Source organism: Protomyctophum bolini, assembly GCF_963924005.1.
Source record: "Protomyctophum bolini genome assembly, chromosome: 5".
Classification (NCBI taxonomy): Eukaryota; Metazoa; Chordata; class Actinopteri; order Myctophiformes; family Myctophidae; genus Protomyctophum; species Protomyctophum bolini.
In genome coordinates, this window is record NC_137866.1 from 12901973 (window position 1) to 12928013 (window position 26041).

Sequence of the window (26041 nt, forward strand, 5' to 3'; positions counted from 1 at the left end):
AGACATTTCCCCTCTGTTTTCACTCTGACCCGGTAGGAGATTGATGACTGAATTGTGGAGTACATGTTAACAGTAACTGATGATTTATAGAGATACTTAGGGTAAGTGAGGCCGCACAGGCTGTAGGGGAAGAAAAAGATATAGCCTTTTAAGTTAATGCAAAAATATAGCCTTTTTAAGTAATAATTGTTATTACTACTGCAGGGGTTTGGAAAGCGCTCTGAGTTGGAGGTTGGATATGCAGCAGTCGCACTTTGAAGCTTTTCCCTTCTCCATTTGGCCTTGTGCCTTTCTTTGTTTCTGGCTGTTTTGTAGGTACAGGTCATCACGTTCACGGAATTCTCAAAGCATCACAAGAAGCGCGTGTGCTTTTTGTGTGACTGTGTGGCGGATATAAGCACACTACTATCTGTCTTTCTGTCGGTCAGAATTTGCGTCCTCACCTTGGTCTTCAATATTTGTGTTAGGACAAAGTTTGTGTTGGACATAAGACCCTCAAAAATATGTATTAATATGAAATTGACTGTGACTGTATATATGTTACTCTTATTTGTATATCCAGAGGTTCCTTTCAAACGTTTGAATGGAAAAGCAAAGGAGCAGAAAGCGTGTTTCCAGGGGTGAACCACAGTAGAAGGCTTTTGGATGAACCCTTGCACTGCAACAAGTGCACTGTGTGTTTTGGCAGACCCCTCTGGCCAAAAGATCCCTCAGAAAATCTGCATGCAATTTTAGAGGAATCAGCTTCTTGGCTCACGAACCTCCTTGATATTATCTCACCGTAGAATCCTCTTCCTTATTCAAAATATGGTTTTAGAGATTCAGTCCACTTGGATGTGATCTATGACTTGTTTTTATTTTTTTCTCTCCCCTTCCTTGCCATGCGGGATAAGGAATAGCGCTTCCCTTGGAAGAGGGATGGCTTTCATTTTTTTGAGGCACCTTTTAGACTGAGTGAAATGTTTCCCCAGTTCGCTCAGGGACGACTTTATTTCTTACCAGGGATTTAACACTCACTCAGTCCCCCCATAAATACAGCGTCCCTCAGCCCTTCGCTAGCCATAACTCATACGCTAACTCTCGGGCTAACTAAACTCATATAGCAGAGCCAATGCTTGTTTGTCTTTTACCCCTCGCTCGCTCTCTCTCTCTCTCTCTCTCTCTCTCTCACTCTCTCTCTCTCTCTCTCTCTCTCTCTCTCTCTCTCTCTCTCTCTCTCTCTCTCTCCCTCTCTCTCTCTCCTTCTCACTCACTTCCCCTGATTTGTACGTGACAGAGCGACTGCCGTCACCATGCTCCTATAGGTTGATCTCCTTGGCCCACATCGTGGATGCAAAAAAATAAAAGAAAGGAGAAATGTGCATTTGAATATGAGCCAGTGTAATCTCCTTGAGGCTATTTACAGTGAGCCTAATACTCCAAGAATGAGCCAGAACAACGTCCCTCTCTGCGTGTCACAACAGAACTCTCGGGACTCAAAAGAACGAAGCGAGTCTTTGATTTCCTGATGAAAATCTAGCTGTGAGATGTGGGAGATAGAAGTGTTGGGGTGGGTGGGGGGTGAAAAGAAAATCCCTCTTTTAAGGCACCTGTTGAAGCCTTCGTTTCCCCTTTAGCAGGGGAAATTTCAAGTCCGTGTACAGTTCTCCTTTTTTTTCTCCATTCCAAACTTATCCGAGTGCCGTTTTGATACACCGAAAGATATAGTGTCAAGTGTCACTTGATAGAACTGTCACTTTCTAGAACTGCATGATCAACCCCCGTACGCGGCTTCCAAATAGCAGACATCCAATAGTGGAGATAGTATCAATCTATGTTTAGTCTCGATCAGCAGATAAAAGATCTGAAGTCACCACAGCGTTTGTGGAGGCTGGAAGAGGGCTGGCAGGGTCTTCCACTACACAAGCCTTTACTGATCTGATTCCCAATCAACAGTCAGGGAGGAGACACAGTGTTTCTTCTGGTGTTGCCATATTGGTTGTGATCTGCCTGCCGGTACCTTCTGTTCTCCTGCCTTCAGTCCCAACGGCTCGGGTTATGGGGCCCACGCTGACAACTCCTCAAGCATCTGAAGGCCCTCTGAAGTCAAAATCGCCCATTTTGATGTCCCACGGCGGCATGAGGCATTTTGTTGTATTTGCATCTGAAAACAAGGGGCCCCCGTGCTCTGAGGAATTATTCTCGGCTCTCCGTTCGGTGTTTGAGGGGGAGGAGTAGGTATCGCCAACCTGCCATGCCCCCCCTCTATCTTTTTCTTCTCCCTGGTCTCTATGCTATCCTCGCTGTCTTTCTTACCTCTTTCTTTTTGATCTCCCTGTTTTCTCGTGAGCAGTGCTTTGCCCGAGAGCGGCATGGGAAATGGACGCACAAAGAAGACGTTTGAGAAAATGTGACTGAGCAAGCCTTCACCTTTGATAAGGCTGCTGAACCAATATGAGAAGAAGAAAGACAAAGAAAAGAAAAGAAAGGACACTGTTGGTAATTAACAGTGCCAGGCAAAGAGGGTCTCCTAAAGCATCTCCTATCCACAGCCTGTTACAGTGTAGTATAGTATATATGCCAACAGTAAGTCAGCGGTCCTTCAAGCACAACTGCATGTTACCAGGCTTCGGCCCTGAGGGTTGAGGCATGTGGCCCTCACGGGGAGTGAGGGATCCCACTGTACCTTTATTACACATCAGCTGGGTACCAACTAATTTGATAAAAACACCACTTAATATAACACACACACGCACACAACATGCTGTCGCCACACCATCAGCTGTGTGACCGGCTGGCGAAAGACTTGCAAGGTTGGCGAGAGCATTGCAATATAAAGGAGAAATAGGAGTGGTAATGGGGGGGCTTTGGGGATGGTGGTTAGGAGGACATGCAGGGAGCAAGAGATGTTACGTTCAGTATAATTACTACCTCCGTAGAGGAGCGGTGGAGAGGACAGTGAAGCAAGCGTGCGCATGGAGGAGGCCCCGTGCACAGATAATGAAGGGGTATCATTGCCGTTCTGACAGTGTTAATCTTAGAGCGCTCCGTGGTACATTTTCACGTGTATAAGTTACGTATATATGTGCATATATGCGTAAGTGTGTGCCGTGTATTATATACGCATACACTACTAGGGTGTATGCAGGTGGCGGTACAGTGCCTCTGATATTTGCCCTGCTGTTGAGGCCCCGTCAAGCCCACCTGACAACACGGTTTACCTGGCCTGCCATTCCTGGAATGGCAACTATACAGAACCGCCACTCCAGTCATCCTCAAGCTCGCAAAGCACCGGTACAACCCATACGCCTCCACACTCGTCTTCCTCACAGAAGAGGAAGAAAAGAGGGAAGGGAGCCATGCAAATAGGAAGGACTGAGAGAGAACTTTCTTATTCTTCTTCTTCTCGCTTGCTTTTTCTCCCCCTCTCTTCCCATAAGAAGTTGTGAGACAATTGATTTAAGCCTCGCTGCGCACCGACACCGGAGTCAGAGAAAGTGTGATGAATATGCATCATCACAGCATATGGTGGTTGCAGCACTGGGACTAGGTGTGTCCAGAAGGTAGAGTAGTGCCGATGCATTATTCTCCATTCAAATTAACCGCGGTGAGAATGCGCCACGGGATGCTTTGAGGTGTTCGCCACCTCTTTTAGCTGGGGCAGAAGAAGAAGAACTTGGATCATGCGTAACATTAGGATCGGGGGAAAAAAGATCTGTGAGTGAGCACTGGAGTAGGCCGTTTCCGTGATTAAAAAAAAAAGTCTGGCAGGTTCAGAACCGGCACTCACTGACACACGTGTGATTAAAAGTGATATTTTTGACACGTTAGGATGCGCACGGGAAGTAACCTTCTCTAAAGCGTTCATTATTAGATGCATGACAGACCTGAATATTTATAAAATCGGTTTTAATAATTAATAGCAGCAATCTGCTCCTGTAATTCATCAGATTTGCACTTCAACAGAGTATCCGTTTTCACTTTAAAATAATAATAAGAGGAATATTAATGTTGCAGAAATGTAAAACGGACAGCTGGATCCAGCCCAAATAGGCACACTCTCCATTTTCACTTCTGAGTTCTCAAAATAAATCACATTTTGAACTATCAATGCCCCACCTGAAAAACATACAGGAAAATTGTCTGTTAATTTATGTTTGAGAGTGTAAAAATGTACCCTTACCAGAACATTTGGGTTTTTCAATGAACATTGAGGATTTTACTGTGCACGTTTGTGCCTGACACTTCAGAGGCCTTTCACAACGTGATAAGTCACATTATCCTGTAGATAAATATGCAGGAAACAACGTTGGTTTTGGTGTAGAATGCATACAGGTGCTGTTGCGGTTTTATCAAATCTAATCAAAAGCATGTCTGTTTGTTTGAGTCATCTTAGCAACACTTCCTTTTGTATACCTGGGCCCAAAATAGAATCCTTTCATTTCTGGTAAAACAGTGTTTTGCCTGTTTTTGTCAGTTTTCTTTGTATCACACCTTAAAATCCGGTCACGACACATTCCTCCTTCAATGGAGCTCCCTGGGACAAGAATGTTCCCGTTTTAGGTGAAAACTGCCACGTTTAGTTCCGCCTCCAGTTCGCATTGAACTTTTTGGTAAGGCACGCACAGTTTAAGTGCTGTCCCTGGCGCAGTAGGGTGTTTATATCCGCGCTGTGGATCGGTTTTCCCTGAGTGTGTAGAAGTGTCAGTGTGCATATTTGACAGTGTGCGTCTCAGAGCAAATGACATGACCTACAGCCACTAGTGAGAGAAGAGCAGAGGGAGTCGTACACAATAGTATGCACTCCTGAAGCCCCACAGGCATGCGCACGCACGTACGCAAGCATGCATGCACATGCATGCACACTTGCATACCATACTTGGCTGTGGAACTTACAGCATGTGTTTACAATGCATGGTGCACGTTCCCACCTGCATGCAGATATGCGGAGACATCACAACACAAACAAATTGTCTCTGGCATGCTGCATATTGGAAGTGAAAAATTAAAAAAGGTGTTAACACTGCAATTCTGGCAAGCAACCGACCTTTCCGTCCGTCCTTCTATGGCCAAATTCTGGTCAATACGCAACAGTAACAAGTGCAGGCTCTCTCTCTCTCTCTTTCTCTCTCTCTGTGTATATATATATATATAAAATTATAAATATAAAACATAAAATGTTCTTAAGTTCTGGTGTTCGTCAGTGTGGAAGCTGTTAGAGTACCAGGTAAAGTACCTGCGGCGGATGACATTTAGGGGGCACCTGTGATTCATTCCACTTGCATATAAAGTCCAAAAGAGGAAAAGTCTGTCAAGCAGAGCAAATGTTTTAATGGCGGCCAGGGATCGATGTTGTCAGCGCAGGCATCCTGTCTGGAAATGTATGCTTTTTTTGGTGGGTTAATGTCACCTCCTCCTCCTCCTCCTCCTCCTCCCATTCCGAGGAGAGAATAAGCAAGAGACTAGAGGAGGTGCGGGCTGGTGGATGGAGGGTGGTGGTGGCGTTTGGGGGGTGGGGGGGTGGGGTGAAGAATGCAGGGGGTCTAGGAGAGATCTGACGCAAACAATGTCAACCGGGCTGAATTTGAGGAAATTGCTTGAAAAACATTGACTTGCTCTTTCTCATATGCCGGGGCCCCCTATATCTGAAAAACAAATTTGAAAAGTAACCTTGGAAATCAATTAAGAAGTCCCCGGGAGCTGCACAAGAAAAAAAGAAGGGAGAGGGCTAGACCCCCCCCCCTAGACCCCCCCCCCCCCCCCTTCTGCTCCTGGTAAGCAACGACTTAGATCTGCCCATCATGCCTTGTGCCTTTGTCGACCGGTCGGCTTTATTTAATTTTTTTTAACTGCAAAGTGCCTTATATGCTGTCAAAATGTCTTAAGAGTCTTATTAAAGAAATGCCACAACTCATTTCCTTGTAATGCAATTCATATGCTGGTGAAAGGGGGCATGTCTAAAGATCTAAACAGCCTGGCTTTTTAGGCTTCACATTAGGGGTTATCTGTGAGGGCTTGTCATTGATTGACATTATCTGGTCTGACAGGGCCTCATATCAAGGTTAACCTCATGGACGAAAGTGCCACCCGCACGGACACGCACACACGGACACGCACACATGGACACATGGACACGCACACACACACACACACACACACACACACACACACACGGTCACGCACACACGGTCACGCACACACACACACACACAGTTAGAGGAGGCGTTCTTCCCTTGACTTCCTGTTGAGGTTAATGCCGTGCGTCTAGTTGCCCTGGACTCACACTTACAGTATGTATGTACAGTACGTGTGTGTGTGTACAGTGCGTGCGTGTGTGCGTGTGTGCGTGCATTCATGCGTGCGTGTGACTGTGCGCGCATGATCATGTGCAAGCTTAGGGAAGATTTCTGCACACTTAATTGATAACTAATGGCGCAGGGTGGGCTGGGTTTACCCTGGAGATCTAGCGTACTGTATGTGTGCAAGCATCGTGTGTGTGTGCGCGTGTGTGTGCGTGTGCTTGTGTGTGTGTGAGTGTGTGATAAAGGAGGTAGGTTATATTGAGAGGAAAGGGCCTGACTTGCTCACTAGCGTGGTTCCGGAATGTGTTCAATTAAAAATATCCCCAAAGATAATAACTTGGAGTGACAGACACCAGCCTACTACAGGCCTCCGACCTTCTTGGCATGAGAGCACTCTTTCTCACACACACACACACACACACACACACACACACACACACACACACACACACACACACACACACACACACACACACACAGACACACACACACACACACACACACACAGACACACAGACACACAGACACACACACACACACACACACACACACACATGCACCTTCCCTCCCAACAAGCCACAAAGGCAAAGAGAGATCCCCGTGACCAAAATACAACTGAAGCAGTTAATCTGTACAGATATTAGCTCAAGGGCCCTTGAGTGGCATGCCACTGAGCCCCTTCTCCACTGTATTACCCTCCCTGCCTTGCTGCAGCGCTGAGCACCGCGGCCATGAGGGAGGGACCCCGGGGTCGTCTGCTCATTTGGCATGGTGGCTGGCTTATCAAACCTACACTCCTCACTGTTGCTCTCTAAACCTGAGCACCCCACACACCTCAAAGCAGGGCCACCATGCACGAGGTTCAAATATTCCCCAGGTTTCAGTCTTGAAAAAAACGTTGGAGTTTGTAATGTTGTGTCAGAGAGCGCTATGTATTTTTAAACGTCTTGATTTCCACCTGACACTTTAAAAATTAACTCTTCATGTGAGACTCGGCTGCCAGCTGTGGGTCCAGATTTTATCTACAATTTTTAACAACTGCTGAATAAAACTTGGCTGTCGGAATGGCTTTTGTCACTCATGTCATTTGTTCTTAAATTCTTAATCTGCCCCCCTTCTGTCTTCTGGAAACGACCATAATTACCCTGTTTATGATGGAGCCGGAGGGCGTATTTGTCCTCAGATTTTGCAAACTTTCCTGCCTGATTGCCCCCGAAGTTCAGCGTCTTTCCCCTTCCGCTTGCACTTGAAATATACATTGTTTTCCCAAGCCATTGTCCTCCTGCACAGCAAGTGTGTGATACTGCGAGAGAGTGTGTGTGTGTGTGTGTGTGTGTGTGTGTGTGTGTGTGTGTGTGTGTGTGTGTGTGTGTGTGTGTGTGTGTGTGTGTGTGTGTGTGTGTGTGTGTGTGTGTGTGCGCGCGCGAATGTCTGCCTTTGTCCTGCGGGCGTCTTGTTTGTATTTGTGGCGGTATGACGGGCGTGTGGCGCTTGGCTGAGGGCTTGTGTGTGATAACAGCCCGGGGACGGAGCTGCTGTGAAAAAAGTCCAAACGGGTCTCTCCAAGGTCGGTGCCCCCCCCGGAAAGACGGCACGCAATGTGCAAGGTCACATTCTAGACTAAAAGCAATAAGTGCTTTATTGATAGAAAAAACACAGCAAGCAGGCAGATGTGCAACCAACTGATTAATAATAAAATAGATTTGTGAGGGAGAGGGACAGAGGGGGAGGGAGGGAGGGAGGGAGGGGGCAGGGAGAGAGGAGAACGCTTTGTCCTGTGTGTGCGTGTGTGTGCGTGCGTGTGCGTGTGCGTGTTTGTTTGTCTATGCATGCGGGTGTGTGCACAAGCATGTATACCTTCTTTTATTTATTTATTTTGTCTGTAGGAAAAAAATAACATTGTAAAGCGTTGCTTGTTACCATATTGAGCGGCTGTGTACTGTGTCTTCACAGTAAAACATTGATCCTGAAGTGGAATAAAAAAAAATCCATTACAAATCCAGTCGTTAAAAAAAGAACAGAATGTGACAGATTGGTGCTGGTGGCAGTCTGCTGCATGACCTCTCTGCATGCTTTAATCATTTCCTGTGTTAAGGTCATCGCCATGTTTTTGTGGAATCTGCAAATATAATACAAACGTACCTAGTTTGAAAGAAATATATATATAAATAATCGTTTGTCTTTCATTGTCTGATGTTTTATGACACTAGATACTAGATACTGCAGGTTCCCTTTTTTCTGCTCTGTCTCTCCGGCAACAAAGTGTCTTTTGTTCTGCACCTACTATTATCTCTTTTTTTATGAAAATAAGCAGTGGGTGTTGGACTATACTCTTCTTTTATACACCTTTATCATTTCCTATCATTTCCTATCTCGCGCACACACATCACGGCAGACCTGCCGAGTGAGTAGACGTCCTAAGTGACTCGGTTGGTGGTACATTTAAACGTTGAGGTGGGGAAGAGCTCACCCCCCAAGCCCTGAAGGAGAGGAGAGGGTTGGGAGTATGCTCCATATGCTCTGCCACTTCCCCTTACCCACTGCTCCTCTTCCTTTAGTAATCACCTACTGATCTCCCCCTCCACCCCTACCTGCATCGCTCGCATGTACAGGTACAACCCCCTAAAGTTATCTCGTGGCTTCTCTCTCTCTCTCTCTCTCTCTCTCCGTCTCCCCTATTCCATCTCTCAACTAGTTGGCAATGGCATTGTTTTTAATCATCAGAATCCCCGAAATTATTATTATCGCTTTTGATGCGGCAATTAAAACTTCAGGTCAGAGGCACAACGAGCGGTGATCAGCAGCCGAGCTGAGAAGTTTTAATTAGACGATCAGAACCATTAATGCACAAAAAAAAGGTGTGCGCTGGGAAATTAACGGGAACGTCTTAATCAGGGTTAGCGACTCCGAAGAGGAGTCAAGTGAACAGAGAGCAAAAAACAAATCATTTCCGCACCACTGGGACAAAACTCAATTAAATATGCAAGCGGAAAAATGGAAATTTTCTTAGCATCAGTGGCACCGACTGTTGGAAAACTGTGGCAAAATCTCACAGCGGGGTCTGCGACCTGCTTATTGTTATTCTTGTGTAATAAAAAATGAGAGAGGGGCCAGATGCTGGGGTCTGGGTGCCGTGGCATAGTTGTCCATCAGTGGCTTTCCGCTTGGCTTCCCTGCGGCTGCCGCAGCCTCTCAGCCATGCAGAAAGAGAGAAAGGGCGGAGGGAAACACTCTCTTCCTGCAAGCCGTAAATTTGCAAAAATAACAACAAGAGATGTTTTCATGTCATATTGTGTGTGTGTGTGTGTGTGTGTGTGTGTGTGTGTGTGTGTGTGTGTGTGTGTGTGTGTGTGTGTGTGTGTGTGTGTGTGTGTGTGTGTGTGTGTGTGTGTGCATGCGTGCATGAGAGTTTGCTCGCGCCTGTGCCACAGTGATTTCCTAAAACACAAATACACACGCACATCAACCCTTGGGGGGGAAGAGACACAAAAGGTTCAGCCACACACCGGTAGCTGGAGCCTTGTCAATTAATCTGTCAAAGGTTTATAAAGTTATAACCAGGTTTTTTATAGGAGCCACAACAAACTCTTGGTTACATATTGAAAAATAATCCCGTGCTGTTCAGTCATCTCCCAGGCCCAGTTTGTGTTAATTAAGTGGGTTTTTTTTGTCCCTGTGTCAGTCAAGATGTTGGAACTCGGCAGGAATCTACAACAAGCCCTGTACCCGTGTTTGATTAGGTAAAGAGATAAGCTTCAGTTTAACAGGTAATATCTACCTCTCTGTGTTCAACAGGACCTCCAGTGGATTCTAGTCACAGTGAACACATGCCTTGAGTTATTCTGTTACTTTATGGATTGTAAGTGGGGTTTAGTAAACCATCATGGGCCACAATGATTACACAAGTCCTTGTGGTCCCTGTAAGAACTCACAGGAGCCCCTCTTGTCTGGTGTGACAGAGACCCGGACCCTGCCACTCTCCACCCTTGTTAACTCCCCCACCCTTTTTTTCCTCCCTGTGGCTGCCTTGATTAGAGTCTGTGCACGTTCACACAAATAATGCACTTCCAACGGCGTTATTAGGATTTGAAACACCACTTGATTGGGCATGATATCATTCTGGCACATAAACAGAGACGCTGCATCAAAAACCAACAAGATGCTGTGGGGCTTAGAGCCCGGGAGCAGCTCCGGAGCAGTCAGTTCACTTCTAGAATTTAATACAGGCTGTGTCGCCAATAGACGGCCGGCCGCCCAGTTCTGAGAAGAACCAGGGGCCCGGAATTAACTTTGATGCACATCTTTTGACCATAGATGAATAAGAAACCATCTCTAGTACAAATATATTCAAAATAGTTTCTTGACTTTTCATTTTTTTTTCTCCCTTCTAGATTTTGGCCTTATACAGTCTTTGTTTTGCGTTCCTTCGTGGCTCTGCACTGTTTCCAGTAAAACTAGTGTCACTGTTAACGTAAGCAATTGGAAAAATTAGTTTCAGGTTGTTGTGTTTGAATTCAAGCCTGCCTATTCTTTCCAACTCCCAGTGCTTACTGCTCACTGAGGTGTCTCCGCCTTGACAATTAGCACACCATGTTAAAACAGACTGTGAATAATGTCCGATGCGGCGTGTGACAGAGTTGTTTTTCCTCTCTGATATTCATTAATAAGGGAGATTGCTTACTGGACTCTCGGGGAGGTGGGGGAGTAGGTCCCAGAGGGGAAAGTTGTTCTTTCATGTAGGTCCCTACAGATTTTATCTCATTGTACGCTATCATGCACACAAACGACTTGAGGTAAACAGCACAGTGTTTCCATAGCAATCCCTATTGCAAGCAAATAGCAAAAAGCCCTTGTTGACAGAAATCCACAACTGAAACTTCTTCTCCTAACCACTTTAACATGGCATACAAATTTTAGAAATGTCATTATTGGTTAATAATGTAATACACATAGGTTATATATATATATATATATATATATATATATATATATTTTTTTTTTACCTTTGCTTAGATCGGCTATTTTCAGAATAATATATATACGGTTAGTGGTTAAGTGGTGAAGTCATTAAATTGTAGCTAAGACAGCTTCCATACACCCTTCTATACAATACATGACTGCTGATTGTTCATCTACAGGCTATTTCACATTCTATTTCACATTCTAACATTTAACATAGTGTTATACATCAGGAAAAAAGATGCCTGACATTTCTGTTAGGCACCTGGAAAGATACTTAGGCATTGGCTGGCGACCTGCACTCACGCTCCTTATTGTTAGCGGAGAAATGTACATAAATAGTCACTAATGGAAAGAAAGAAACAACTGTTGTAGGGGTCATTTCCTACAAGGAGCTAGAGATTGCAATGCAAAGGAAATCGGTAGTTAAAGCATGAAATACTGAGCACAGTAAACAGAAAAAATGACCTCCACTGCAACACCCAAATGACCTCAATCTTCCTTGGGAGTGTATTTCTGAAAAGAAAAAAAAAAAAGCTAAAATTTATGTCTTCCACTTCTTAATAGTTTTTCCAGTTGATTTTTTTCCTTTTTTCGTTGCTGCCCTCTAAACGGTGACCTTTTCACCCCTACCTCTAATTGTCTAACACCAAATTGTACAGTAATGTGCCACTGATGTATGTAGCCCCCCCCCCCCACCCCCACCACCCTGAACAACATAATTCTTCAAGTCATTGTTTCAGAGAGGAAGTCCGCAATGTAAATACAGTAACTGAGAAAGCATGTGTGTGGAGTGCATGGAGGGCACATTGTTTAGCGGCTAGGGGTGATCTGTAAACTCACTCAAATTGTATATCCTCTAATGATTCCACAGCTTTGCAAAAGAAAATGAAAACAGGATTTTATGTTGCGCTGACGTGATTTACATAATGCCAGCAATGGCTCACGCATGATTGTTCTTGGCTTTATGGCTGTAGAGAAAATGAAGAGGACTATACCCATTGTTATAGAGAGAGAGAATTGAGTCTTTAAGACAGAACTTTGTCACCTCTATTATCACACATTTTATTTTCCACCCCACACAAATAGTATGCCCAAAGCACAACATAGTTTATTATCTTGCCACAGTGTGGCTGAGTAAAGGGGAGGGATCTGTACATTCAATACAACTTTACAAGATAGGAATATGGTTTGTATGTGGCACAAAGGTTGGTAATACTGTATTTCACTGAGCCCCAGTTGACAAAGGCATTCCTTCTGACAGTTGGGGGGGGGGGGGGGGGGGGGGAATATAAAGAATACAAGTTGACAAGTTTCTTTCCAATCCCCGGTGGTCCTGCTGCTGCTGCAGCAGCAGCAAGTAAAGGAAAAAAAAGGTTATTGATATCATAAACAACCTGTTATAAGCTATTTACAATGTGATAAAGATCTGGACTAGATTTTGAGCCTGGAAAAACTGTTGGAAGGTGAACTTTGGTGGCTCTGGTAATCAAGTGAAAGGTAACAGAGAGCAGTTTCTGCCCTAAAAAGGCAGCCCTGGATATGGAATGCCAGAGGCAGCTGTTCTGGTCTCATCAGAGGACATGTTTTAAAGATAGCCCCGCATGGGTTGAAATAATGCCACCCATTCCTGCCCCAAAGCACACTCTATATCATGGCCATTGTTCAGCGAGACTAGTCAGCGCACTGGGCTGAAATGTAGACACCATCCACTATAGTATATTGTTCAGTAATAGACATGTAAAAAGATGCCAGATACAGTAGACCATTTTGCCTATTATCTGCTCACGTTACTGCCAACCATATCAAAGGTTTTTTTTTTATGTTTTTCCCCCTTCTGTTCCCACTCTTGGGGGGTGGGTAGAGAGAAGATAGTAGAGAGTAAGGTAAAAGTGTGAATTCTTTCAAAACTGATTTATATTTGCCCTTGGTGCCTAGCACCGAAAATAGCCAATCTACAAGCTCACAACTGAGATGCGTTCTGAGCTTGTATAAAGTAGATCTCCTATTTTTGGTGTGCGCAACTGAGTATAAATCAGGCTATTATAGAAACACTCTTTGTGATACCCCCCCCCCCACACACACACACACACACACACACACACACACACACACACACACACACACACACACACACACACACACACACACACACACACACACACACGCATGTGAGAACCTACAGTATCTCCTAAAATGCCCTAAAGTGCCCAGCATTTCCACTCAACATCCTGACAGCTGTAAAGCTGTACACCCCCTACTCAGTGCCCCGTCCCCGTCCCCCACTCAGTGGCAGGACCACAGCCTCTTGAGGTGAGAGAGAAGATAACATTTCAGGGGTGTCTCTGCGGCGCTGTCATGTGAAGGATTATGTTGGCTGTGTATTCGCTGCTTGTTGTACCAGAGGGGGGCCTGATACCAATCTGCCTGTGGTTTTAGCTGCCTAGGATATTTTCTCTGTTTCTCCGTCAGTGCTGTAAACTCTGAACTGACGATATATGGTGTGACTTACAAAGATATGTACAGTATCTCTCTCTCTCTCTCTCTCTCTCTCTCTCTCTCTCTCTCTCTCTCTCTCTCTCTCCTCCCAGTCTTGTGCTGTTATTGTTAAGTGGCTGTGCTTTTGGTTATTAATAGCAGCAGCAGTAACTGTTGTCCTATGTCACTTTGTTTTTCCAGGGTGAACCTTCAAATTATCATAAGAGAATGACACTTGCACAACATTTGTTAAATGTTGGTTTGCGATAAAGGCGTGCCCTGCCCTCATCTGAAAAAACCTGTCCACTCTGGGAAAATGTGAGGTTTCTCGAAACTTTAACATAGATCGCTTGTCTAATATCATCTCCTTTCTTTGTTTTTCTTGTCTTTTTCCATCAGCTGAAAGGAGTTTATGCACTGAAAAGACCTCAGGAAAATCCAAGATGGCGGCCAAAAGGAAAGGTGGCCTAAAACTCAACGCTATCTGTGCCAAGCTGAGCCGCCAGGTGGTGTTCGACACCAACTCCCAGAATGCAGAGGGAGAACAGAGCGTGGCGGAGAACAGCGAGCGCGGCAGTTCCCACTACGACGACGACGCCAACTTCACCGAGACGCTGACCCTGGGCCAGAGCCTCGATGAGGACCAGAAGAGACGCGAGGCCATCGAGAAGTGGGTCAACGGCGAGTACGGCGACGAGCCGCCGATGCGCGACTGCGGGGACGACTGCGGTGACGACTGCGGTGACGACCAGGAGCACGAACATAAACTCACCCACGACGAAGATGGGCCTCCCGAGGGCGTGTACATGGTACAGCCCAAAGGCTGCAGCGACGACGAGGACAACACGGACGAGCCCGAGCCCACGCTGGCCTCTCAGGACGGCAGTTACCACGACGATAAAGACTCCGATGACGGGCCACCCAAAGAAGAAGTCTACATGCCGCCCCGCGAGCCCCCGAGTCGCCAAGCACCTTTCTCCTCCCCAGGTACGTTTTCTCTTAATACCATCTCCTCTGTTTACTTTGTAAGGCCTCGTCATGTACTGATTTAGTACTTGTTTGGCTTAAACCAACACTACCTTTGCCCTTCAAAACCGCCCCCTATTGTTAAGGGGGCAAAGCTTAGACAGAAAATGGGTGGCATGGCTGCATCCTCTACATCAGCTTAAATGGGGCTGTTATTGGAAAGAGAAGCTCTAGGGTTACAATATGAATAACCACTGACAGTATCACTCTAAAGACAGAATCAACTGGCACTCCGGAGAGGAAAACAGGAACTACTGTCAGAGTATGTGGTTAACTGTATCAAGAAATTCATATTTGGAGTAGGCTTACACTGCAAGGCCTCTTATACATTCTCCCAGCAGCTGTAGGGCCAAGAGCGCTTGGCAGGGCTGGGCTAAGCTTCATATTACACCCGGGATTACATATTGAGTCTTTGATTTTTCCCTAAGCTCACTAAACTTAGCCACCGCTCAAAGCCACGCTATTACATGCGGTAGTAGTCTGTTGTGAGTGAGTTCAGGTTCAGTTCTGGCAAAGATTAGCTCACTATGCTCAAATCCAAGAGATCGGTTGTCAAATAAAGTCAGAAATAGAATCACAGTCCATTTATTGCAGTTCTGTTCTTACTATGAAGAGTGAAGGCCAATGCTTTTATCTGTTACACTGGCCCAGTACTGAGTGAACATTTATTGTTCACAAACATTTATTTTAGTGAATGTATCCATATCTCACAGTTTGTTGTAAATGTCTCATCATAAGATTCCAATTTAATAATTACACAATGTTCCCTTTGGTATCGTTTGTGGATTAGCAAAGAGATAAAGGTGACACACACCTACAGTGGCAGCAGTGTGTGTGTTAACAGCACAAACAATCTTTGAGAAAGTACTATTTACAGGCTTGCACTTGTTGAACCTGAAAACCGGAAGCTCCTTGCATCTTGTCCACCGTATCTGAGACGGTCCTGTATATGGTAGAACAAAACACAGTCAGAGCAGTAAAAAGACAGAAGGGAAAAATACACAGGTTGATAATAGGAAGAGATAAGTTTCACAGAAATCTAGTGCAGAAAAAGAACAGAAAAACAAAACAATGTGCAGGGCTACAGTTGTTGTGGTAGAAAAACAGGTTTTGTTTTCTGCTTGCTCACCTCAGTTTTGCTGTTTTTCTTTTTCTTTTATCTGGGTGTCTGCCTCAGAGGCAAATATGTATAGGCCATTTTTTTCTGTTTCTGTTTACTTCAAGTGTGTAACAGTAGCGTTTACCGCTCATACAGAATTGGGGGCAAGAGCTTTTCAGAAAAATCAAGTACATTTCTTGTCAGAGCAAGGCGAATGAAAGAGGCTTTGTGGTTTTAATTAGTCATTTTGTGTGTTGTTTCTTGGCCATAAAAAGGTCTGTCTGTAAATATGTGAGGCTTACACCTGCTCTCCTACAACTCAATATCTCTCAACAAAGCTAGCGTGTTTGAAGAATGTGGAAAAAGCAACTCTTGTCTTTGGATTCCTTTTTTTCCAGAGTTGCTCTTTGTTGATTGTAACTAGGGCATCTATATTGCCATGTTTCTGCACGGCTCACAATTAAAACATTTTTTTTCCCCTCCCTCTCTCCCTCTCTCCGCTGTCTTTCAAAGGCTGATGCGGAGTGCGCATAATTATGCATATAAACATAGTGGCTTAATTATCTCTCACAACATCAGTGACAATGTAATTAACAAACATTGCAAGATCAATGAGAGAAACTGCGACCTTCAAAACATTTAACTCCTCACATTGAGGCATCGCGCGGATTTCCTATCAGCATAAAACCCCAGAATACTCTTCCCAGATAATTTAAGATGTTGCATTATTGGGAGCCCTCGTAAGCAGGCCAATGCAAGAAAGAAAATGGAACAGGCACGATGAAATCAATGATAAAAATGCACATGGGGATCAATCAGGCCTGACCATGACTTCAAATTGCAATTCAGAGTTCACTGTAAATGCTTATTGTTCATTTCAAGCCATTTTCAAAGCATTCTCTAGTCTATTTACTGTCTGTTAATTAACTTAACAAACAGTGAGGAAGTTTGGCGCTCAGTGCTGTTTTGTCTGCGTGTCATTTCAAATTAGTTCGAACCAATGAACAAAGTGTCCTGCTCAGCCAAACCAGCCATCTGTTATGATACCTCTGTCCATCAACACAATAAAAGCTTCACATTTTAGTGAACTTCTCTAATTCTTTCATTGAAGACTGAAGTTTATTCATACAGTAAAAGGAAGTGTTTTAAAAAAATAACTTTTTTTAACAGAAACCTGCCAATGCCTAACACATCCCATTTTTCAACTTCTTTTTCTGACTGATCACATGACCCAATGTGAATGCACTGCTTTATGGCCCTTTACGGTGTATTCAGACTGGGGCATTAGTCCATATATAGCCACCACCAGCAAAGCACCTTTATCATCAGCGACACCTCAGTGCTGGGAGCACAGAAGCCATGCCACACTGATGGCCATGTTTGGTCAGCCCAAAGGAGATATAATGCCCGTTTGTTATCACATCTGAGAGGGAAAATGTGGCCTAATTGCCTCAAACATAGACAAGGCCTCGTTCTGTGTTGCGTGTTGGAATTTGCCGGCATGAAGTGGCAAGATTAGGACCCACTTCTTTTTTAAATTTTCCAGTGACACCAGACTGAGTGATCTGAGAGTGAGTGAATGAAGAGGGGAAAGTCATATGCATGTGAGAGAGACCAAGCGATAGAGAAGTTAGAAATTGTCGCTGTTGGGGCGGAAACCTAGCATGTCCAAAAACTGATACTTTTCAGAAAATGTAGTTATTATTCAATCAGTCTCAAGTCTCAACAAGCTCTTGTTAATACGTTTCATTTATTAAATATGTATTAAAAAAGACAGATTCAACCACTTATAGCCTAGCATCCTTATTTTGGACATATTTCAGAGATTCACAAGCACTCTCAGTGAGAAAATAGCAGGTCTACAGCAGCTCAAAATGCCTTACGATGCGATGTGCCGGGAGATTTTAGATTGGCTATTTTCACCAAACGCCGCCATGCAGTGTACAGTACGGCGTTCATTTATGAAACATGCAAAAAGATTAAATGTGGAGATACGAGGTTCCTGCTCGACGGACGAAATAGAGAAACAGCAGTGGGGCCAATCTCACCTTAACCCATAAGCCACGGTTCCTTTCCCAGCGTTCACATGACATCATTAAGAGGGAGGCAGATAAGGCTAGAGGAGAGAACTCATTTACATGGTGTTTTAGAAAGGTTATCTGCTGTCGGGCCCAGCCATAATCCTTTCAGTTCAAGTCCAATCATTTGCCTGCCATTGATAGCATGTCGGTCACATGGCCCCATAATAATAATAATGTGACTTTATTTTATAGAACATTCACAATGGTAAATACAGTACGAAAATGAAATAAGTTGTCACAATAAGAAAGAAATGGTCACATGTGTTTTATTGTCTTTCTTTTTTCAATTTGTAACCCTTGATTGTACCACAAAGATGACCACAAATGTTATCATTATAGTATACCGCCTACTACTAAGCAACAAAAAAACGTATACGAATAAACAGGGACTGTGATAACCCAGACAACAGTCATGATATCGGCATCATACAGATGGTGTTGTTCATCCTTATCGGTTTTATTTCTGAGAGCATAAACTTAGTTGAATTGTACATCTGAAAGCCTGAAAGGTTTCCCAGAATGCCAGAATTCCATATCTCATCCTGTTGAAGTGTTAGTGTAGTTCTGCTCTGTCTCAGAGTAACGCGAGTGCAAACGTTAAAGCTACGTATATGCTGTGGCTGTGCTATGACCTGATATGCCCCAGCCATTGCTGTAGCAGTTAACACACCTAGTAATAAGGTCAGGGAAATAAAACTCAACCTGCTGCTGTGAGGAGTATTACTATTAACTGCACCGGTACTAACTATGTAAGTAGTGTGAGTAAACATCAAATGTGGTAAATTAAATTGCACCACAATAAACATTGAAATGAAGACTACCTCTGTCACCCTGTGGTCTCCTGCACATGTGAAAACATGGTGGATTTGAAGAAACGATCTGTGGCAAACATGCAGGTATTTCCTCTCAAATACCTGATCCATTTCTTTTAAATTTTTCATGCCGTTTCGATCTGCCGGATCCTCTTTCATACTGATGTGCCACCAACGTGGTGGATGGAAATTTAGGGATTATTTTACATCCCGTGCAGGAGATGTGAAAAGCAGGGGCAGAGTGACCGATTTAGAAATAACACCGAAATCCGAGACAAGACCTGAAATATTTTTGTATTAATTACCAGGGCGGTGGTTGGTATTACCTCTGGCCGGCTTCTGTTTGTGTGTGTGTGTGTGTGTGTGTGTGTGTGTGTGTGTGTGTGTGTGTGTGTGTGTGTGTGTGTGTGTGTGTGTGTGTGTGTGTGTGCGTGTGCGTGTGTGTTGTTTCATGAAATGAAAATGTAAAAAGCAATCAAGCAAATGAAAAAATAAAATAAAAACCTTGGTCCAGAGTGAGTGCCAAGGGTGATCCAATTAAGGCCAAAAGTCTTTCATGACTTCCAATGCAGAATTCTCATCTGTTGTGTACCATCTCTGGATTCTGGGTTCTTGCCAGACTTGCAAACTGGCACAAGGCAAGATTTTTGAAATAGATTTGGGATCGGCAAAAACAAGCTGCCTCACAGGTTCTATCTCTTGCTCTACCTCTCTCTCTCTCTCTCTCTCTCTCTCTCTCTCTCTCTCTCTCTCTCTCTCTCTCGCTCTCTCTCTTATCTCCACCCCCCTGTTTTCATTTTCATCTCTTTTTTTTGTATCATAACTGGTTATGCTCCTCTCCTATATGCTTTCAGGCGAGATAATTTTTTTCACTCTCTGACCCCTTGTACTAACCTGGGTGAAAGTTAATGGCCGGAATTAATCTCCACATAATGCAATTAAACTATACATTTACTGCGTTTTTACCCATGTCCTTGGGGAGGTTGTCTAATTTAATGGACTCTTAAAATAAAAAAGTCATGTTTCAATTCACAAATAATTATGTAAAAGCACAAATATATAAAAGCCTCGCTTAAAATATCTGTGTGTGTGCGCGTTTTAAAGGTCATATAATTATTGCGTCATATAACAAAGTCTGTTAAATAGGAAGTTTGAGACTTGCAAAGTACATGTCATCATTTCCTTGAAATAAACAAGTGACAAAAAAAGCCAATATGACGTCATTCTTATAGTAATTTGCTGTTATTTGACCAGTCATATTTTGGTTTGCTCCCAAAAACTGAAGCATAATGTGTGTAGTAAGAGTCTAAAATGGCCAAAATGTATTATGTTTAGTGTTTATGCTTCTACCTTTCTCGACTTTTTTTCTAATTTTATGTTCCACTTGCTATGACCAGGGATTAATATAAAGCCTTTTCAAAGTGACTACAAGAACAAAATGGTGTATCTGATAGGGGATCTCTTTTCTGTCTTCCTCTCTTGTCTGTACAGGAGAGGCATCAGCCCTGCGAGACTATGCAGCCAACACCATGACTGAGTTCCTGGGTATGTTTGGGTATGATGACCAGCAGGTAAGGGACGAGCTGGCCAAGAAGATCAGCTTTGAGAAGCTCAAAGCCGCTACCTCAGCAGACCTCTCCTCCCTGAGCAGCGAGGAGGCCTCGCGGCGTGCACGCTTCTCCAAGTACGAGGAGTACATACGCAAACTCAAGGCCGGCGAGACCCTGCCCTGGCCCATGCACGCTCCCCCAACAAAACCAGATGACCTCAACCATCCCAAGCTGGCCGCAGACAAGAGTGCTACTATGATCCAGGCCGCCGGGAGCCTCCCTGGGGCCGAGGCTCAGCTCTACCCCTCCGCCCTGGAGCACAAGCAGCCTGGAGGAGCCCAGCTAAGTGCCCCTCAGCCCTCCAACCATTCTCACATTCAGAACATGGCCTCCCGCGCCTCCAAGTACGACTTCTTCATCCAGAAGCTGAAGATGGGCGAGAGTCTGCGGCAGCAGAACGGCAACGCCTACAAGCGTCCCTCAAAGTACGACCTGGAGAACGTCAAGTTCTTGCACCTCTTCAAGCCCGGCGAGGGCAGCCCGGACATGGGCGGCGCCATTGCCTTCAAAACGGGCAAAGTCGGCCGTCCTTCCAAATATGACATCAGGAACATCCAGAAGCTGATGCCAGGGAAGCCTGAGGCGTCGCCGATGCCCGGTGTCCTCTCCACAACGCAAGGAACACAGAGCCCGCTGCCTGGTGTCCCTACTTTGGCCACGTCTGGGGCTGGCGTTGCCCCGGGACTCACATTGGACCAGACAGGACACTATGGCTTCAACGCTGCCGAATACTTAAAGTCAGCAGTGTCGAGCTTCTCCAAGACTGACTCCATCACCACAGGCACCGTGTCCTCTGTCAAGTAAGTGTGTCTGGACATGCTTCATATAAAATCACTGTGTGTACAGTTTACATGCTAGGTGTGTGTACATATTATGACATATGGAATATAGTACATGGGGTACTTGGGAGCCAGATGTAAGCATGCAATATATTTCTTTAAGGTTGTGTAATCAGTGCTTTCATTGGCAGTTATTAAAAGTATGTGCTTATTTCGAGAAATGTTGTGAATTATTGCACCAGTGTGTGTGATGTATTGGGTCGGCACCAAGTGCTTAGAACAACTCGTACCTCCAATCAATAAATTATTAAATCACATAAACCGTCGTTAAAACCTCCAGTTAGACAGTGCATACACCAAGCTCAGATGTCTGTGTACTCCTCATTGATTGTCTCTCAGCGGAACACCTTGCAGCTAATGTGTGCCTCACGTACACTTAACTGCCACCATGAGTCAGTTAGCCCAACGCAAAGGTAATTGCTACCTCTACAGCAGCCAACGTGAATGTAGTGTGAAATAGCGCGTGGCGCCCAATAGATCCGCAACATGATGAGTAGCGAAGGCACATGAAGTGTTTACTTGCCGTGGCCCTCCGCCGAGACTGATTTAGCACAGTCATCGCAAAGTGACTGACTTCCCTCCGTTCGGCTGGGGTGTAACAACTCTCCCTTTAATTACTTTGGAGCCGTGTCTAACCTCCCAGCGAGTCACATGGGCTGACTCAATGCCGCCTGCCGAGTGCACTTTAAAGCAAGCAAACAAGGAGTTTGGGGAGCTCGCCCGAGCATCTTGGCACACTACCACCACCAGAAAAACAGCTCCTGGAGCCTGTTTGATTGGTTTTGACCTTGTCTCTCGTTAGTCGAGGCCTATCAAAGTCCCTCAGTTCAGAGCCCTGAGGCAGCTCTCCCTCAGGCTTTGGCCTTTGACAGGCTGGGTCTCAGCGTCGCTGTGTGCGCCAGGCTAACTAGCCTAGCTCTGGCGCTCATCACTGGGAGGACATGGGGAGGGATTGCTAGTGCTACTGTAGAGTGCATGCCAGCGCAGCCTTCCCCTCTGGGCCAGATTAACCCCAGGTCACCCCCCTGTGTGGAGACACTCATGAGGAGCTAAATGCCAGCGTTGCTTCTGTCACTATAAAGGTACTGTCAGTGCAATGCAGATAATGGCATTCTCAGGTGACACAAGATAGACTGCTCTTCAGCATGTTACCATGGATAGAACTTAGGCGGTTTGTTTCAATTCCGCTGGACATATCATTTTTTTCTACAAGCTCTGTGACCTTGTGGATCTGCATTATTTTTTACCAAATGTTCTGCTGTTATGCAGAATGTTCCTCTGTTCTTGCTGAGCGTTTGCCTATTATACCATTTCCAGAATAGGCACGCTAAGGTTCATTTGGTTATAGAGAAAAGGGCCCTCATAGATGACCAGGAAATACCTTTTCAGAGCTTTTCTCCTCACATGCCCATTATCTGGTTTTGCATATAAGCACTCGCCAAAATACCCCTTAAAAGATTAATGCTCCCTTCGTTGGTTCGGGAAACCATGCATCAAAGTGCGCTCCATCGCTGTCCTCTGATTCATATGGCATGCGAAAACGCTGTTACGCTGCAAAGAAAATGTATATTGATAGCCCAAAGTTTGGAAGCGCCTTGTAAGTAAATACTGTGTCAGTGTGTTTTTATTAACAACAGGCAGCCCAGCCTCACCATTAATCCTGTCCTCTTTTGTGTTTTTCCGTCGTGTTAGGAACGGCCTGCCACCGGAGAAGCCCGCTGGCGAAGACATCAACCTCTACCAGAAATACATCGCCAGGTATGCAAATCTCGCTGGAAAAATACATCCAACATGGAGACAAACCGGTTTATTAAATTAATGGTGTTTTATTCACGTGATGTAACCCGATAGCAGAATGGTATGAGGATGTTTTGTGTACTATGAGCGAATTAAAGAAGAAGGGTTGAGTTTAGAGAGGATGTACAGTGTATGCAAAAGAATGAGGGAGGCGAGCTAGAGCAATGGTTTGATGTGGCAGCGTAGGGTTGGAACAAAACCTCGGGACAGTTGTCCAGTGATTGAGACAAAGGGGATATGAGAGAGTCTATGTTCGTTCTTGTGTTTCTCAATCAAGTTGAGCAGAGCTGATTGATCTGAGAGAACGCCACTCGCACCAACAACAGGGAGGAGGGGGTGGGTTCTTGCATTTCAACGGACAGTGACACACAACAATCAACGATACCCCCCACCACCCCCTCCCCTTATACACACACACACACACACACACACACACACACACACACACACACACACCCACACACACACACACACACACACACACACACACGTACTGTACATACCCTATGTTCCAGATTCATTTGAGCACCCACTAGAAAGGTGATTATCACTTGTTTGTTTATTCGTTTTGAAAAAGAAAGAAAAACCGACATTTGAAAAAAGCCAAAGTGGCTTTGGCGTTAATGATTATTTCTTGCAAGCCGTAACATGAAGGGCACCAATCAAAGCCCTGGCACTGACAGACACAGGCACACACCACCACATATCCTCCTCTGCACGTGCATGTGTGTGCACACACGCACGCATGTGTGCGTGCGCACACACACACACACACACACACACACACACACACACACACACACACAGTGTCACACACACACACACACACACACACACACACACACACACACACACACACACACACACACACACACACACACACACAGTAACCTCTTCCTTGGACTGATTACATTTTGCAAGAAGATTTAATTAAGGAATTTTTAATGAGGCTTCTGCTGGCACTGCCAAGAACTGTTTTGATATTTGCGCTGCATAATGCATAAAATTTGTCTAAACATCTCTGCAGTTGATGCACGGGGAGGCTGCAGATAAGCTCAGATACAGTTTCAATTTCCGTGTTGGGCCAGGGAGGGTGAACAAAATAGAGAACGGGAAGAAGAGGAGGGAGGGGAGAAAAAATAGAAAAGGATGGGCTCATAAAAAGGGCAAATTTGGTGGTGTACTGGGGGAAGGTGAGGGTTTTAGATGGGAGATGGGGAGGGGGGAGCTTCATCTATGGAGCTATGGCTAATGAGTGCATGCTTACGCAAAAAAACCCCAGCTTTGTAGATCTGTTCGTCTCACCACCACCACCTCCTCCACGACCACCAGCCCTGTGAGAAGTCTTTATCTCCACATCGCACCACAATTTGATGTTTTAAGAGCTTTGGTACTGTTTAGTCGCAGTTTTTCCCCCTTTAAATGCTTTCATGCACCCACTATTACCTCGGCACTTTGATCTACGTGTCTCTATTGTAAGGGGAGATGCGCTGCAATCTCTGTATCGTGGCGATATTAATATTTAATCTGCTGCTGAATAGCAGCGGCCCATTAGGCCCCCTGACGCGGCAAGTGGGAATTGTCCAGAGGCAAATTGATACAGCTGGGCAATGAGCAAAGGGGTGGGCCGCAGTCCCGGGAGGCTCTGTGTGTGTATAGGTGTGTGTGTGTGTGTGTGTGTGTGTCTCTCTCTGTGTGGGTCTGCATAGGCGCATAAAGAGAGGAATATAGGGCTGAAGAGAGAGAATACTGATGCTGGGCGACATATGTTAGCTTGCTTGTATGGGTGCATGCACATGTAATGCTACTTATTCTTTGACATTTTCTCCACAGGAATCGTGCAACCTTCCAAAAATCCCTTCAGCATCTACCAACTTGTTCTGAACCCCCCACTCCCCGGCTACACCCCCACCCACCACCCCACCCTAACACACAACCAACTTATAAAAGGTAGTGGATTTGCCATTCAATTAGCTTAATGAACTGGGCAAAGTGATCTGTAAATGTAGCACTGGGATAATCCTAACAGCCAAAAAAAAAAAAAAAAGAAATGGAAAAAAATCTATTACTTAGCCCCTTTCCCCCCTCTCCTCTGCTCTTCAAGCAGATGGAACTCTTGGCAGCAGCAGCGCAAATGTTTATTTGTGTGTTTTGAGTGGTAATTGGAGAGTTTTTAACAGTCATCATCGTCAGGCTTATAATCAGGCCCGTAAAACGCAGCCTCGCTGTACTCTCTCTTTTTATTTAACTACTGTGGAGCCAAGCTGGAATCTATCTTTTTGACTCCAGACTCATAGAGTGGTGGGGTTCAGTGGGTGAGTGTAGACAGAACTACTCCGATATCTCCATAGAGCTAACCTTTTTCTCTGTGATTAATGCACTGTGGTTAACCTGAGAGAACCGTGCATTGATTTGGCATGGGCTTAAAAGTGAAGGTAAATGAAGGAATATGTGCGTGTGTGTTTGCGTGTGCGTGTGCGTGCGGGAGAAAGTGTGAGTGCATGCATGCGTGTCAGTCGTGGAATAGGGTTACAGTTTAAGTGTCTCTGCCCGTTGCTTTGGAAGTAAATTGAGCTAATTTGGTTTAAATTGATGTGACGGACAGGTAAATTGTTGTGGCAGTGTGGAAAGCAGAAGTTGGCTTGAAGGTAATAGCAACAGATTATGCACAATAGTCCAAGGTCAGGAAGTGTTACGTTTGTTAAAATGTGTACGTGGAATGTCTGTTATTTGAGACTTAAGGCTCTATTTTGCTAGCCTGGCTAATAAACCAGACTAATATCACACATCGGTCTGGCTTATTAGCCAGGCTACTATTTTGCGTGTCTTAAATACCAGGTCTTGTGCCTTAACTTAAGACCTGGAGGCGTGGTCATTGCTGTTCTGATGTTTTGAGTGGCCAAACGGCATTGGCCACGCCTCCAGGTCTTAAGTTAAGGCATAAGAATCGGGCCCTTACAGTCTGCATTTAAGGACTGTGAGTTTTGTTGCTTTGAACATGACATGATGAAAATGGATTTTGCACTGCATTTGCTCACTGGAGCAACATGATGTTTTAT

General features: G+C 44.9%; 1 protein-coding gene across 9 annotated transcripts in view; it reads left to right on the forward strand.

The window, feature by feature from the left end:
* casz1 (castor zinc finger 1) overlaps nt 1–26041 on the forward strand; it is a 203046-nt gene that overhangs the window by 148959 nt on the left and 28046 nt on the right. For 7 of the 9 annotated variants that reach the window (XM_080764839.1, XM_080764840.1, XM_080764837.1 and 4 more), the window contains 4 exons: nt 14118–14705; nt 20228–21146; nt 22878–22943; nt 24816–24932. In XM_080764839.1, the coding sequence (XP_080620965.1) occupies nt 14162–14705; nt 20228–21146; nt 22878–22943; nt 24816–24932 (1646 nt within the window). In that variant the 5' untranslated portion in view covers nt 14118–14161. The remainder of the gene's footprint in view (nt 1–14117; nt 14706–20227; nt 21147–22877; nt 22944–24815; nt 24933–26041) is intronic. The other 2 variants (XM_080764841.1, XM_080764842.1) reach the window with 1 other exon arrangement.